Source organism: Salmo trutta, chromosome 10 (genome assembly GCF_901001165.1).
Source record: "Salmo trutta chromosome 10, fSalTru1.1, whole genome shotgun sequence".
In the NCBI taxonomy this organism is placed as follows: Eukaryota; Metazoa; Chordata; class Actinopteri; order Salmoniformes; family Salmonidae; genus Salmo; species Salmo trutta.
The window spans coordinates 42752322-42768407 of NC_042966.1; the positions used below are offsets into that span (position 1 = coordinate 42752322).

General features: G+C 44.6%; 1 protein-coding gene across 2 annotated transcripts in view; it reads left to right on the forward strand.

Annotated features, from left to right (window-relative positions):
* LOC115201744 (cAMP and cAMP-inhibited cGMP 3',5'-cyclic phosphodiesterase 10A-like) overlaps window positions 1–16086 on the forward strand; it is a 155822-nt gene that overhangs the window by 132529 nt on the left and 7207 nt on the right. For both annotated transcript variants that reach the window (XM_029765611.1, XM_029765612.1), the window contains exons 15-17: window positions 1743–1826; window positions 10196–10346; window positions 12717–12872. In XM_029765611.1, coding sequence (XP_029621471.1) covers window positions 1743–1826; window positions 10196–10346; window positions 12717–12872 — 391 coding nt within the window. The remainder of the gene's footprint in view (window positions 1–1742; window positions 1827–10195; window positions 10347–12716; window positions 12873–16086) is intronic.

A 16086-nucleotide genomic window follows, 5' to 3' on the forward strand; every position in this document is an offset into this window, starting at 1 on the left:
TTCTTCCTGGCTGACGGCCAACTCTAGCACGGCAACGGTGAGGAGCTTTCACCGAGCGCACCGTGCTGTGAGTGCACACTGGCGACACAGTACGCATCACCGCATAACACGGTGCTTGCTTGTTCACTCGTTCCTCACGGTAAGCACAGGGGGTTGGATCAGGTCTTAAAACCGCCTTAGCCAATCTACCCGTGTGCCCCCCCCCCAAAAAAATGTTTTTGCCGCTGCCTCTCGGCCTCCTGTTGCTTGCCAGTATCACCGTTCCGCCTTCGCTGCCTCTATCTCCCGGCCTTGTCCACGGTCCTGCCCCATCCAGGATCTCCTCCCGGGTCCAGTCATCCTGCCCACGCTGCTTGGTCTTTTTGTGATGGGATCTTCTGCAACATTCGTGAAAAGGAGTCGACCAAGGTGCAGCGTGGAATATGTTCATCTTGTGATTTATTTACTCAGAACACGATAAAAAGTAATGAACAAAGAAAATACGACCGTCACGTTCTGTAGGCACACAAAGCAATACAAAAATAAGATTCCACAAACACAGGTGGAAAAAAGGCTGCCTAAGTATGGTTCCTAATCAGAGACAACGATAGACAGCTGCCTCTGGTTAGGAACCATACTCGGCCCAACACAAAGAAATACAAAACATAGAATGCCCACCCCACACCCTGACCTAACAACCTAGAGAAATAAACCCTCTCTATCAGGTCAGGGCGTGACACATGTACCTTAAACCTCTTGTAGTACTCTGATCCCCAGCCATGTTTATTGGAGCAGACCTGGGTTCAAATAGGATTTGTTTTCTTTCAAATATTTACAATTGGGCTTTATTGAGCATTTTGGGTGCAATGGAACCAATAGAATAGTCCCAAACGTGAAACCCTGCCAATCTGGTTCTTCAGGCAGGCGTAATCAAATGATCAAAGTATTTGAAAGGAAATAAATAATTTTGGAACCCGTGTCTGTCTCTAAGAAAGGGAGAGAGACGGCCCTGGCGCAGACACAGTCCAGATCTGAGTACCAGAGGACAGACAGACAGACAGACAGACAGACAGACAGGCAGGCAGGCAGACAGACAGACAGACAGACAGACAGACAGACAGACAGACTGTCTGTGTGTGTGTGTGTGTGTGGTGTGTGTGTGGTGTGTGTGTGTGTGTGTGTGTGTGTGTGTGTGTGTGTGTGTGTGTGTGTGTGTGTGTGGTGTGTGTGGTGTGTGTGGTGGTGTGTGTGTGTGTGTGTGTGTGTGTGTGTGTGGTGTGTGTGGTGTGTGTGTGTGTGTGTGTGTGTGTGTGGTGTGTGTGTGTGTGTGGTGTGTGTGTGGTGTGTGTGTGTGTGTGTGTGTGTGTGTGTGTGTGTGTGTGTGTGTGTGTGTGTTTCAGCCCTGCAAGATCTACAGCTATTGTCTGCATCTGTCTCTTTCTCCCACACAAACATACACACACACGCAGACACACACCCTGTTACACCACACATTGCAGCCGATGATAATCTAAGATGCTCCCTCCTACCCTCTCTCTCTCCTACCCACTCTCCCTCCTACCCTACCCTCTCTCTCCTCTACCCTCTCTCTCTCCTACCCTCTCTCTCTCCTACCCCCTCCTCCAACCCTCTCTCCCTCCTACCCTCTCTCTCTCCTACCCTCTCTCTCACTCCTACCCTCTCTCCCTCCTACCCTCTCTCTCTTCTACCCTCTCTCCCTCCAACCCTCTCTCCCTCCTACCCTCTCTCCCTCCCTTCTCCAGGTTTCATTTTGACATTAGTCAGTTTGAGGAGCTGTGGCCGGCTGTCTTTGTTTACATGGTCCACAACTCATGTGGAGAGACCAGGTACGTATAGGTCCACTCTGGGACATTTACAGCGCTTGTCATCAGGGAAATTAACTTAGTCAAATATACCCATAGACCCTGTAAGATAAATTAACTTAGTCAAATATACCCATAGACCCTGTAAGATAAATTAACTTAGTCATATATACCCATAGACCCTGTAAGATAAATTAACTTAGTCAAATATACCCATAGACCCTGTAAGATAAATTAACTTAGTCAAATATACCCATAGACCCTGTAAGATAAATTAACTTAGTCATATATACCCATAGTACAGGATAAATACTATACCTCTACAATACTTTACCTCTCTCACTTTCTCTTGCTCTCAATTCAATGTAAGGGTTTTATTGGCATGGGAAACATGACAATGACAAAGCAAGTAAAATGGATAATAAACAAAAGTGAAATAAAAAATTAAAATGAACAGTAAACATTACACATACAGAAGTTCCAAAAGAATAAAAACATTACAAATGTCATATTATGTCTATATACAGTGTTGTAATGATGTGCAAATAGTTAAAATACAAAAGGGAAAATAAATAAACATAAATATGGGTTGTATTTACAATGGTGTTTGTTCTTCACTGGTTGCCCTTTTCTTGTGGAAACAGGTCATAAATCTGTCTGCTGTGATGGCACACTGTGGTATTTCACCCAGTAGACATGGGAGTTCATCAAAATCGGGTTTGTTTTCAAATTTCTTTGTGGATCTGGGTAATCTGAGGGAAATATGTGTCTCTAATATGGTCATACATTTGGCAGGAGGTTAGGAAGTGCAGCTCAGTTTCCACCTAATTTTGTGGGCAGTGTTGCACATAGCCTGTCTTCTCTTAAGAGCCAGGTCTACAACAGTGGCCTTTCTCACTGGCAAGGCTATGAGTCTGTACTTAGTCAAAGCTTTGTTCATTTTGGGTCAGTTACAGTAGTCAGGTATTCTGCCACTGTGAACTCTCTGTTTAGGGCCAAATATCATTCTAGTTTGCTCTGTTTTTGTGAACTCTTTCCAATGTGTCAAGTAATTATCTTTTTGTTTTCTCATGATTTGGTTGGGTCTAATTGTGTTGCTGTCCTGGGGCTCTGTGGGTCTGTTTGTGAACAGAGCCCCAGGACCAGCTTGCTTAGGGGACTCTTCTCCAGGTTCATCTCTCTGTAGGTGATGGCTTTGTCATGGAAGGTTTGGGAATCACTTCCTTTTAGGTGGTTGTAGAATTGAATGTCTCTTTTCTGGATTTTGATAATTAGCGGGTATCGGTGTAATTCTGCTCTGCATGCATTATTTGGTGTTTTACGTTGTACACGGAGGATATTTTTGACGGACTTCTGCACGCAGAGTCAATAGTTGTTTGTCCCATTTTGTGAATTATTGGTTGGTGAGCGGACCCCAGACCTCACAACCATAAAGGGCAATGGGTTCTATAACTGATTCAAGTATTTTTTGCCAGATCCTAATTGGTACGTCGAATTTTATGTTTCTTTTGATGGCGTAGAAGGCCCTTCTTGCCTTGTCTTTCAGATCGTTCACGCTTTGTGGAAGTTACCTGTGGCGCTGATGTTTAGGCCGAGGTATGTATAGTTTTTTTGTGTGCACTAGGGCAACTGTGAAGGAAATTGTATTTGTGGTCCTGGCAACTGGACCTTTTTTGGAACACCGTTATTTTTGTCTTACTGAAATTTACTGTTAAGGCCCAGGTCTGACAGAATCTGTGCAGATGATTTAGGTGGGGCTGTAGGCCCTCCTTGGTTGGGGACAGAAGCACCAGATCATCAGCAAACAGTAGACATTTGACTTCAGATTCTAGTAGGGTGAGGCCGGGTGCTGCAGACTGTTCTAGTGCCCTCGCCAATTTGTTGATATATATGTTGAAGAGGGTGGGGCTCAAGCGGCACCCCTGTCTCACCCCACAGCCCTGTGGAAATTCATTTGTTTTTTTGCCAATTTTAACCACACACTTGTTGTTTCTCTACATGGATTTTATAATGTTGTTTGTTTTTCCCCCAACACCACTTTCCATCAATTTGTATAGCAGACCTTCATGTCAAATTTAATCAAAAGCTTTTTTGAAATCAACAAAGAATGAGAAGACTTTGCCTTTGTTTTGGTTTGTTTGTTTGTCAATAAGGCTGTGCAGGGTGAATACGTGGTCTGACGTACGGTAATTTGGTAAAAAGCCAATTTCACATTTGCTCAGTACATTGTTTTTACTGATGAAATGTACGAGTCTGCTGTTAATGATAATGCAGAGGATTTTCCCAAGGTTGCTGTTGACACATATCCCACAGTAGTTATTGCAGTCAAATTTGTCTCCACTTTTGTGGATTTGAGTGATCAGTCCTTGGTTCCAAATATTGGGGAAGATGCCAAAGCTGAGGATTATGTTAAAGAGTTTAAGTATAGCCAATTGGAATTTGTGGTCTGTATATTTGGTCATTTCATTGAGAATACCATCAACACCACAGGCCTTTTTGGGTTGGAGGGTTTGTATTTTGTCCTGTAGTTCATTCAATATAATTGGAGAATCCAGTGGGTTCTGATAGTCTTTAATAGCTGATACTAAGATTTGTATTTGATCATGTATATGTTTTTACTGTTTGTTCTTTGTTATAGAGCCAAAAAGATTGGAGAAGTGGTTTACCCAGACATCTCCATTTTGGATAGATAATTCTTCATGTTGTTGTTTGTTTAGTGTTTTACAATTTTCCCAGAAGTGGTTAGATTCTATAGATTCTTCAATTACATTGAGCTGATTTCTGGCGTGCTGTTCCTTCTTTTTCCGTAGTGTATTTCTGTATTGTTTTAGTGATTCACCATAGTGAAGGCGTAGACTCAGGTTTTCTGGGTCTCTATGTTTTTGATTGGATACGTTTCTCAATTTCTTTCTTAGGTTTTTGCATTCTTAATCAAACCATTTGTCATTATTGTTCATTTTCTTCGGTTGTCTGCTTGAAATGTTTAGATTTGATAGGGAAGGTGAATGGTCAAATATACTGTTTAGGTTTTCTACTGCCAAGTTTACACCTTCGCTATTACAGTGGAATGTTTTGTCCAGGAAATTGTCTAAAAGGGATAGATTTTTTTTCTACACTTCTTTCCATCCATCTATAGCATTTCTTAATATTATTCAGTTCATTTGGCTTTGATGCCTCATGATTGAGTATTACTCTGTTCAAGTAGACTGTGATTTTACTGTGATCTGATAGGGGTGTCAGTGGGCTGACTGTGAACGCTCTGAGAGACTTTCACAGTCAGTGATAGGTCAGTGATAAAGTAGTCTACAGTACTACTGCCAAGCGATGAGCTGTAGGTGTACCTACCATAGGAGTCCCCTCGAAGTCTACCATTGACTATGTACTAACCCAATGTGCGATAGAGCTGCAAGAGTTGTGACCCAATTTAGTTTTTTGTTTATTCGTAGTTGTGTCTAGGGGGGGGGGGCATATTTGGGAGGGAATGTTGCCACCTCCAGGTAGGTGTTTGTCCCCCTGTGTGCTGAGGTTGTCAGGTTCTTGTCCAGTTCTGGTATTTAGGTCGCCACAGACATGTCCCTGGGCCTGGAAATTGTTGATCTCCCCCTCTAGGATGGAGAAGTTGTCATCGTTAAAGTATGGGGATTCTATTGTGGGGATATAGGTAGCACACATGAGGACATTTTTCTCTGTTGAGATAATTTCCTTATTCATTTCTAGCCAGATGTAAAATGTTCCTGTTTTGACAAATTGAATAGAGTGGGTTAGGTCTGAGGATAGGGGACGAATGACTGGAACAAATTGCAAAAATCACTGAAGTTGGAGACTTATATTTCCCTCACTAACTTTAAGCATCAGCAATCTGAGCAGCTAACTGATCGCTGCAGCTATACACAGCCGTCTGTAAATAGCCCACCCAATCTACCTACCTCATCCCCATATTGTTTTTATTTACTTTTTTTGCTCTTTTGCACACCAGTATTTCTACTTGCACATCATCATCTGCACATCTATCACTCCAGTGTTAATTTGCTAAATTTGTAATGACTTCACTATTATGGCCTATGAAATTTGTAATGACTTCACTATTATGGCCTATGTATTGCCTGTCGTGTCTTTGGCATCATTAAACTGAAGACTTATTTTTATTAAATAAATTCTCTGTAATTATTATTATTATTACGTGATTAAACTAACTTAATCATGTAAATGTAATTAACTAGGAAGTCGGGGCACCAAGGAAAATATTCAGATTACAAAGTTATAATTTTCCTAATATTACTTTCATATATTTTAATATCTGATCAATTAGTCTTCGAATTAATGAATTATTCTTTACCTCACGTTAGTCTCATTCCAAGCGTCGTAAATTGTTGGTTATCTGCACGAACCCAGTCTTCACTATGAGTCATCCATATATCAATTGTCTTAAATCATTTATTTACTAACTAAATAATCACAGAAATGCATAAACAAACAAACAGTAGATATGTTTACAAGGAAATGATAGCAGAATTTCCCTAGTGGGATAAAACGGTATCGCAGCTTGGTGGACAAAAGGGAAGTGGGGGTCGACTGAGAGAGGCAGGAACTACGCACTTGATAATTATATTCATTGAAATGCTAATCCTTTGCACATGAACGCTCATTCATTCGGGAATAATTGCAATCAATATATATATTTACACTCAGTGTGTCGTCGTGACCTCTGTTGGAATCGTCCGTCTTTCTGTTGGAGAGTTCGTCTGATCGTCTCTCATGGTTAGAATGGGTACTTCAGAGTCCCATTTCAGAAATGTTCTTGTAGAATAGATGTTTCGGCGGTTGTCGGTCGTTCAATGGTACATAATTTCTAGCTGCAGACTAGTAATTAGTATTGAAGAGTAGCTCTTATTCTGTTGGATTGATAGTCTCAGAGTTTAACCACGTGGTATGGTTACAGGTTAAAAGATTCAACAATCTACTCAGACCTTAGCCCTCTCGTAATCTCGTAATTGAGGTAAGCTTGGTCTGCAGATGATTCTCCAGGTGGGGGTTATATTCGGAAGAGCAGAAAAAGGCTGTCCCATGACCCCAGATCAATGTCTGTGCTCATGGGGCGGGCAAATGACTTAGTTAACTTTAAAGGGAATTGGGTTCCCTTTCATTAAACAGTTTAAAATCACATTACATAATTTCACAAATAGTTTCATCTTTACTCAATAATTTTATACAACAATTAGATGCAAGCCTCATAACTGAGACTCTTGCATAAACAGAGTTATGTTAATGTGACTGTATTGTCTCATGAGTTTCACAAACATTAAATGAAATGTAGCTGGATTCTTCCCCGACCGTGTGCACCTTCTCCAAAACATTGTTCAGTTCTCAAGTTCTGTGCTGGAGAAGAGGTTCCTTTGTTCTCCTGTGAAACCTTCTCTCTCTCTATATTGTCTGGTCATGAGGAAGAGAGTCTCCTCCAGGGATTTACAACCTGAGATAACAGCAGCCTGGGTGTAGGCGAGAGAGAGAGGGGGAAGGCATGCCAAAGAGGGTCACGTCATTGCCTTACCTCCTTACGCCATTTGCACACACTGTATATAGACTTTTTCTATTGTGTTATTGACTGTACGTTTGTTTATTCTGTGTTGTTGTTTGTGTCACACTGCTTTGCTTTATCTTGACCAGGTCGCAAACCAAACCTGCCATTTTGTGGAGTCAACAAAACTCAGAAATAGCATTATAAATATTCACTTACCTTTGATGATCTTCATCGGAATGCCCTCCCAGGAATCCCAGTTCCACAATAAATGTTCATTTGTTTCGATAAAGTCCATATTTATGTCCAAATACTTCCTTTTTGTTTGCGCGTTCAGTCGAGTTATCCAAATCCACTGTGCTCGCGCAGTTAGTTCAGACGAATAGTCCAAAAAGTTATATTACAGTTCATAGAAACATGTCAAACGATGTATAGAATCAATCTTTAGGATGTTTTTATCATAAATCTTCCATAATATTCCAACCGGACGATTTCTTTGTCTTCAAAAAAGAAAAGGAACACAGCTAACTCTCACGTGAAAGCGCGCCACTGAGCTCATGTCATTCTCTCAGTCATCTGATTCCAATGGGTCTTATTTTCTCCCCAGTCACAGTAGAAGCATGAAAAAACGTTCTAAAGACTGTTGACATCTAGTGGAAGCCTTAGGAAGTGCCAAATGACCCCATTGACACTGTATACTGGATAGGGAATCACTTGAAAAATTACAAACCTCAGATTTCCACACTTCCTGGTTGGATTTTTTCTCAGGTTTTTGCCTGCCATATGAGTTCTGTTATACTCACAGACATGATTCAAACAGTTTTAGAAACTTCAGAGTGTTTTCTATCCAAATCTACTAATCATATGCATATCTTAGCTTCCGGGACTGAGTAGCAGGCAGTTTACTACGGGCACCTTCTATATCCGGACGTCAAAATACTGCCCCCTACCCCGAAGAAGTTAAATACAAAATTTGAAAAATGTAAAAAGGTCTGGGTTAAGTCTGCTCTTCCCTGTTTCACACCTGGTATTTTGGTGGATGGGACTACCAGCTCTCTGTAACCTAGAGGGCAACCAGTGGGTCCGTCTCCTCTATACCACCTGGTAGTGTGGTGGATGGGACTACCAGCTCTCTGTAACCTAGAGGGCAACCAGTGGGTCCATCTCCTCTATACCACCTGGTAGTTTGGTGGATGGGACTACCAGCTCTCTGTAACCTAGAGGGCAACCAGTGGGTCCATCTCCTCTATACCACCTGGTAGTGTGGTGGATGGGACTACCAGCTCTCTGTAACCTAGAGGACAACCAGTGGGTCCATCTCCTCTATACCACCTGGTAGTGTGGTGGATGGGACTACCAGCTCTCTGTAACCTAGAGGACAACCAGTGGGTCCGTCTCCTCTATACCACCCACCTGGTAGTGTGGTGGATGGGACTACCAGCTCTCTGTAACCTAGAGGACAACCAGTGGGGTCCATCTCCTCTATAACCACCTGGTAGTGTGGTGGATGGGACTACCAGCTCTCTGTAACCTAGAGGACAACCAGTGGGTCCAACTCCTCTATACCACCTGGTAGTGTGGTGGATGGGACTACCAGCTCTCTGTAACCTAGAGGACAACCAGTGGGTCCATCTCCTCTATACCACCTGGTAGTGTGGTGGATGGGACTACCAGCTCTCTGTAACCTAGAGGACAACCAGTGGGTCCATCTCCTCTATACCACCTGGTAGTGTGGTGGATGGTACTACCAGTTCTCTGTAACCTAGAGGACAACCAGTGGGTCCATCTCCTCTATACCACCCACCTGGTAGTGTGGTGGATGGGACTACCAGCTCTCTGTAACCTAGAGGACAACCAGTGGGTCCATCTCCTCTATACCACCTGGTAGTGTGGTGGATGGGACTACCAGCTCTCTGTAACCTAGAGGACAACCAGTGGGTCCGTCTCCTCTATACCACCTGGTAGTGTGGTGGATGGGACTACCAGCTCTCTGTAACCTAGAGGGCAACCAGTGGGTCCGTCTCCTCTATACCACCTGGTAGTGTGGTGGATGGGACTACCAGCTCTCTGTAACCTAGAGGGCAACCAGTGGGTCCGTCTCCTCTATACCACCTGGTAGTGTGGTGGATGGGACTACCAGCTCTCTGTAACCTAGAGGGCAACCAGTGGGTTTCCTTGATACCATGTTTCTTGTAGGATGACAATGTCTGTATTTCCAATTACTTTGATGAAGTCTGGGTTCCTGCTCTTTAGACCAAAGGCAGATGACCTCAGACCTTCTTTCTCCTCCCTAATCCTGTTTAGAATCAGTTGATGACATCCATCCACTTTTCTCATGATTTGGTTGGTCTAACCATGTTGCTGTCTCTCTCTACCCCTCCCCTTTCCTCTCTTTCTCTACCCCTCCCTACCCCTCCCCTTTCCTCTCCCTACCCCTCCCTACCCCTCCCCTACCTCTCCCCATCCTCTCCCTACCCCTCCCCTACCCCTCCCCATCCTCTCCCTACCCCTCCCTACCCCTCCCCTACCTCTCCCCATCCTCTCCCTACCCCTCCCTACCCCTCCCCTACCCCTCCCCATCCTCTCCCTACCCCTCCCTACCCCTCCCCTACCCCTCCCCTCTCCTCTCCCCATCCTCTCCCTACCCCTCCCATCCTCTCCCCATCCTCTCCCTACCCCTCCCCATCCTCTCCCTACCTCTCTCCTATCCTCTCTCTCCCCATCCTCTTTCTCTCTCTCTCCCCTATCCTCTCCCTACCTCGCCCCCTTTCCCCTCTCTGTCTCCTATCCACTCCCTACCTCTCCCAATCCTCTCTCTCTTTCTCGCCCCTCTCTCTCTCTCTCTCTCTCTCTCTGTCCCCCTCCCTCCTCCCTCTAGTTTTGAGTTGGAGAAGTTGTGCAGGTTCACAATGTCTGTGAGGAAGAATTATCGCCGTGTTCCCTACCACAACTGGAAACACGCGGTGAACGTGGCTCACTGTATGTACGCCATACTGCAGAAGACCACTGGCATCTTCACTGAGATAGAGGTCTGTCTCTCTGTCTGTCTGCCTGTCTGTCTGTCTCGCTGTCTCTCTGCCTGTCTGTCTGTCTCTCTGTCTGCCTGCCTGCAGGTCTGTCTGTCTGCCCGCCTGTCTGTCTCTTTGTCTACCTGCCGGTCTGTCTGCCCGCCTGTCTGTCTCTGTCTTTCTGCCTGTCTGTCTGTCTCTCTGTCTGCCTGCCGGTCTGTCTCTCTGTCTCTCTGCCTGTCTGTCTCTCTGCCTGTCTGTCTGTCTGTCTGCCCGCCTGTCTGTCTCTCTGTCTGCCTGCCGGTCTGTCCGTCGGTGCATCAGTGTGTCAATAACACAGTCAGTCAAGAGTTAAAATAAAGTTTCAGAAAGAGGGTTGCGGTCAAATCCATTCCAATTCAGTCATTTAAAGAACATCAGTTTACATCCAGAATTGAGATGGAATTCACCCTAACCCTGTGTAGAATCAGTTGATGACAATCCATGTTCCATCAGTCCATGCGTAATTGCTTTCCCTTTTCTTATGATCTGGTTGGGTCTAATCATGTTGCTGTCTCTCTCTCTGTCCCGCATTCTCTCTCTCCCCATCCTCTCTTTCTCTCTCTCCCATCCTCTCTTTCTCTCTCTCCCCCATCCTCTCTGTCCCCATTCTCTCTCTCTCTCTATCTCTATCTCTCTCTCTGTCTCTCTCCATCGTCATCGCTCAGGAAAATCCTCGTGAGACCTCAGTCAATCCTACCGCTCTCATCATCTAAGCTCGCTCTCCTCGCGCATCTCTTCTCTCTCTCTCTCCCCATCCTTTCTCTCCCTATCATCTCTCCCCATCCTCTCTCTCTCTCTCTATCCTCTCTCCCCCATCCTCTCTCTCTCTCTCCCCATCCTCTCTCTCTCTCCCATCCCCTCTCTCTCTCTCCCCCCTCCTCTCTCTCTCTCTCCCCTATCCTTTCTCTCTCTCCCCTATCCTCTCTCTCTCTCTCTCCCCCATCCTCTCTCTCTCTCTCCCCCATCCTCTCTCTCTCTCTCTCCCCATCCCCTCTCTCTCTCCCGTATCCTCTCTCTCTCTTTCCCCATCCTTTCTCTCCCTATCATCTCTCCCCATTCTCTCTATCCTCTCTCCCCCATTCTCTCTCTCTCTCTCTCCCCCATCCCTCTCTCTCTCCCCCTCCTCTCTCTCTCCCCCATCCTCTCTCTCTCCCCATCCACTCTCTCTCCCCCATCCCCTCTCTCTCTCCCCATCCTCTCTCTCTCTCCCCTATCCCCTCTCTCTCCCCTATCACCTCTCTCTCCCCGTCCCCTCTCTCTCTCTCCTGTATCCTCTCTCTCCCCTATCCTCTCTCTCTCTCTCTCCCCTATCCCCTCTCTCTCTCTCTCTCTCTCCCCTATCCCCTCTCTCTCTTCCATATCCTCTCTCTCTCTCTCTCCCATCTCTCTCTCTCCCATATCCTCTCTCTCTCTCTCCCATCCTCTCTCTCTCCTCTCTCTCTCCCCCTATTCTCTCTCTCTCTCTCGCTCTCTCTCCCCTATGCTCTCTCTCTCTCCCCCTATTCTCTCTCTCTCTCTCCCCCATTCTCTCTCTCTCTCTCCCTATCCCCTCTCTCTCTCTCTCTCTCCCATATCCCCTCTCTCTCTCCCATATCCTCTCTCTCTCTCTCCCACCCTCTCTCTCTCCCCATCCTTTCTCTCCCTATCATCTCTCCCCATTCTCTCTCTCTCTCTCTATCCTCTCTCCCCATCCTCTCTCCACCATTCTCACTCTCTCTTTCTCCCCATCCTCTCTCTCTCTCCCCCATCCTCTCTCTCTCTCTCCCCATCCCCTATCTCTCTCCCCATCCTCTCTCTCTCTCTCTCTCTCTCCCCTATCCCCTCTCTCTCCCCTATCCCCTCTCTCTCCCCGTCCTCTCTCTCTCTCCTGTATCCTCTTTCTCTCCCCTATCCCCTCTCTCTCCCCGTGCTCTCTCTCTCTCCTGTATCCTCTCTCTCCCCCCATCCTCTCTCTCTCTCCCCCATTCTCTCTCTCTCTCTCCCCTATCCTCTCTCTCCCCCACCCTCTCTCTCTCTCCCTCCTTCTGCTATCCTCTCTCTCTCTCCCCATCTTCTCTCTCTCTCCCATCCTTTCTTCTCTCTCTCCTCCTATCCTCTCTCTCTCCTATCTTCTCTCTCTCCTCCTATCCTCTTTCTCCCCTATCCTCTCTCCCCCATCCTCTCTCTCTCCCCCTATTCTCTCTCTCTCTCTCGCTCTCTCTCCCCTATGCTCTCTCTCTCTCCCCCTATTCTCTCTCTCTCTCTCCCCCTATCCTCTCTCTCTCCCCTATCCGCTCTCTCTCTCTCTCCCCCTATGCTCTCTCTCTCTCCCCCTATCCACTCTCCCCCCATCCTCTCCCCCATCAACAGAAGAAGGGTCTGCTGATAGCCTGTCTATGTCATGATCTGGACCATCGAGGATATAGTAACACCTACCTGCAAAAGTTTGACCATCCTCTAGCTGCCCTGTACAGCACATCAACTATGGAGCAGCACCACTTCTCCCAGACTGTATCCATCCTCCAGGTAGGACACACCACTTCTCCCAGACTGTATCCATCCTCCAGGTAGGACTACCACACGCACACATGGGCACACACAAAGCGTGCGTACACAGTGCATTTTTGCAGTGTTCAATCAACACTTAAAGAGTTAATTTTACCACTACCTCAGATCACATATGGTCCCACTCTACAGAGTGTAAAACATACTCGGATTATAATGTTACATTTTGAGTGTTAATGGAACACTGCAATGTAACAGATTAGCTTTGCATTAACACTTGCAAGTGTAACGCTATGGAGTAATTAACACTCACAGTGTTATTTCTATTCAACACTAGTGTTAAACTAGAATTAACTCCTATTAGTGTTATGCAAAAAAAAAAACTGTTACAGTAAGTCATTTTGGGTGTTGTTATAACACGGTATGGTTTAAAGCCTAATTTGCATTTTTCCCATGGTGCATTTTCTTTTCGAATGAATTGTAGAGTTACCTCCCACGACTGGCCTCCTTTTCGCCAAATGAGTTCCTAGGTGAATGTTATCGTTAAAATGTAACTTTATGACAATACATTACATTCAGTACCAGTCAAAAGTTTTAGAACACCTACTCATTCAAGGGTTTTTCTTTATTTTTTACTATTTTCTACATTGTAGAATAATAGTGAAGACATGAAAACTATGAAATAACACATATGGAATCATGTAGTAAGCAAAAAAAGTGTTAAAACAAATTTAAATATATTTTATATTTGAGTTTCTTCAAAGTAGCCACCCTTTGCCTTGATGACAGCTTTGTACAATCTTGGCATTCTCTCATCCAGCTTCATCTGGAATGCTTTTCCAACAGTCTTGAAGAAGTTCCCACATATGCTGAGCACTTGTTGGCTGCTTGTCCTTCACTCTGCGGTCCGACTCATCCCAAACCATCTCAATTGGGTTGAGGTCGGGTGATTGTGGAGGCCAGGTCATCTGATGCAGCACTCCATCACTATCCTTCTTGGTCAAATAGCCCTTACACAGCCTGGAGGTGTGTTGGGTCATTGTCCTGTTGAAAAACAAATGATAGTCCCACTAAGCGCAAAATAGATGGGATGGTGTATCGCTGCAGAATGCTGTAGTAGCCATGCTGGTTAAGTGTGTCTTGAATTCTAAATAAATCACAGACAGTGTCACCAGCAATGCACCCCCACACCATCACACCTCCTCCTCCATGCTTCACGGTGGGAACCACGCATGCGGAGATCATCCGATCACCTACTCTGCGTCTCACAAAGACACGGCGGTTGGAACCAAAAATCTCACATTTGGACTCATCAGACCAAAGGACAGATTTCCACCAGTCTAATGTCCATTGCTGGTGTTTCTTGGCCCAAGCAAGTCTCTTCTTGTTATTGGTGTCCTTTAGTAGTGGTTTCTTTGCAGCAATTCGACCATGAAGGCCTGATTCACGCAGTCTCCTCTGAACAGTTAATGTTGAGATGTGTCTGTTACTTGAACTCTGTGAAGCATTTATTTGGGCTGTAATTTCTGAGGCTGGTAACTCTAATGAACTTATCCTCTGCAGCAGAGGTAACTCTGGGTCTTCCTTTCCTGTGGCGGTCCTCATGAGAGCCAGTTTCATCATAGTGCTTGATGTTTTTGCGACTGTACTTGAAGAAACGTAAAAAATTCTTGAAATATTCCGGATTGACTGAATTTCATGTCTTAAAGTAATGATGGACTGTCGTTTCTCTTTGCTTATTTGAGCTGTTCTTGCCATAATATGGACTTGGTCTTTTACCAAATAGGGCTATCACCTTGTCACAACACAACTGATTGGTTCAAACGTATTAACAAGGAAAGAATTTCCACAAATTAGCTTTTAACAAGGCACACCTTTTAATTGAAATGCATTCCAGGTGACTACCTCATGAAGCTGGTTGAGAGGATGCCAAGATTGTGCAAATCTGTCATCAGGGCAAAGGTTGGCTACTTTGAAGAATCTTAAATATATTTTGAGTTGTTTTAACACTTTTTTTGGTTACTCAATACACATGCAAAAACACAGATATTAAAAACAATCCTAAAAAGTCAAGCTGCATTACAGCATGCCGGGAAAATTATAATGATTGGTGTGACTGTTTTACTCTACCCGGTGTAAATAGTACCTCTGGTTATTAACACCACCACTGGAAGTTATTCTACACCACTGAGTGTTCATTTCACTATTACAGAGTGAATTTAACTCCTGAATCAACACTACAATGTTACACAGAAAAATCAACACACACACACACACACTCTAGCTGCCTTATACCACGCACTGTTATACCACGCACTGTTATACCTCACACTGTTATACCACGCACTGTTATACCACGCACTGTTATACCTCACACTGTTATACCTCACACTGTTATACCTCACACTGTTATACCTCACACTGTTATACCACACACTGTTATACCACACACTGTTATACCACGCACTGTTATACCTCACACTGTTATACCACACACTGTTATACCTCACACTGTTATACCTCACACACTGTTATACCTCACACTGTTATACCACACACTGTTATACCACAGACACTGTTATACCTCACACACTGTTATACCTCACACACTGTTATACCTCACATACTGTTATACCTCACACTGTTATACCACACACTGTTATACCTCACACTGTTATACCACGCACTGTTATACCACACACTGTTATACCTCACACTGTTATACCTCACACTGTTATACCACACACTGTTATACCTCACACACTGTTATACCTCACACTGTTATACCACACACACTGTTATACCTCACACTGTTATACCTCACACACTGTTATACCTCACACACTGTTATACCTCACATACTGTTATACCTCACACTGTTATACCACACACTGTTATACCTCACACTGTTATACCTCACACACTGTTATACCACACACACTGTTATACCTCACACTGTTATACCACACACACTGTTATACCTCACACTGTTATACCACACACTGTTATACCACACACTGTTATACCACACACTGTTATACCACACACTGTTATACCTCACACACTGTTATACCTCACATACTGTTATACCTCACACTGTTATACCACACACTGTTATACCTCACACTGTTATACCTCACACTGTTATACCACGCACTGTTATACCACACACTGTTATACCTCACACTGTTATACCTCACACTGTTATACCACACACTGTTATACCTCACACACT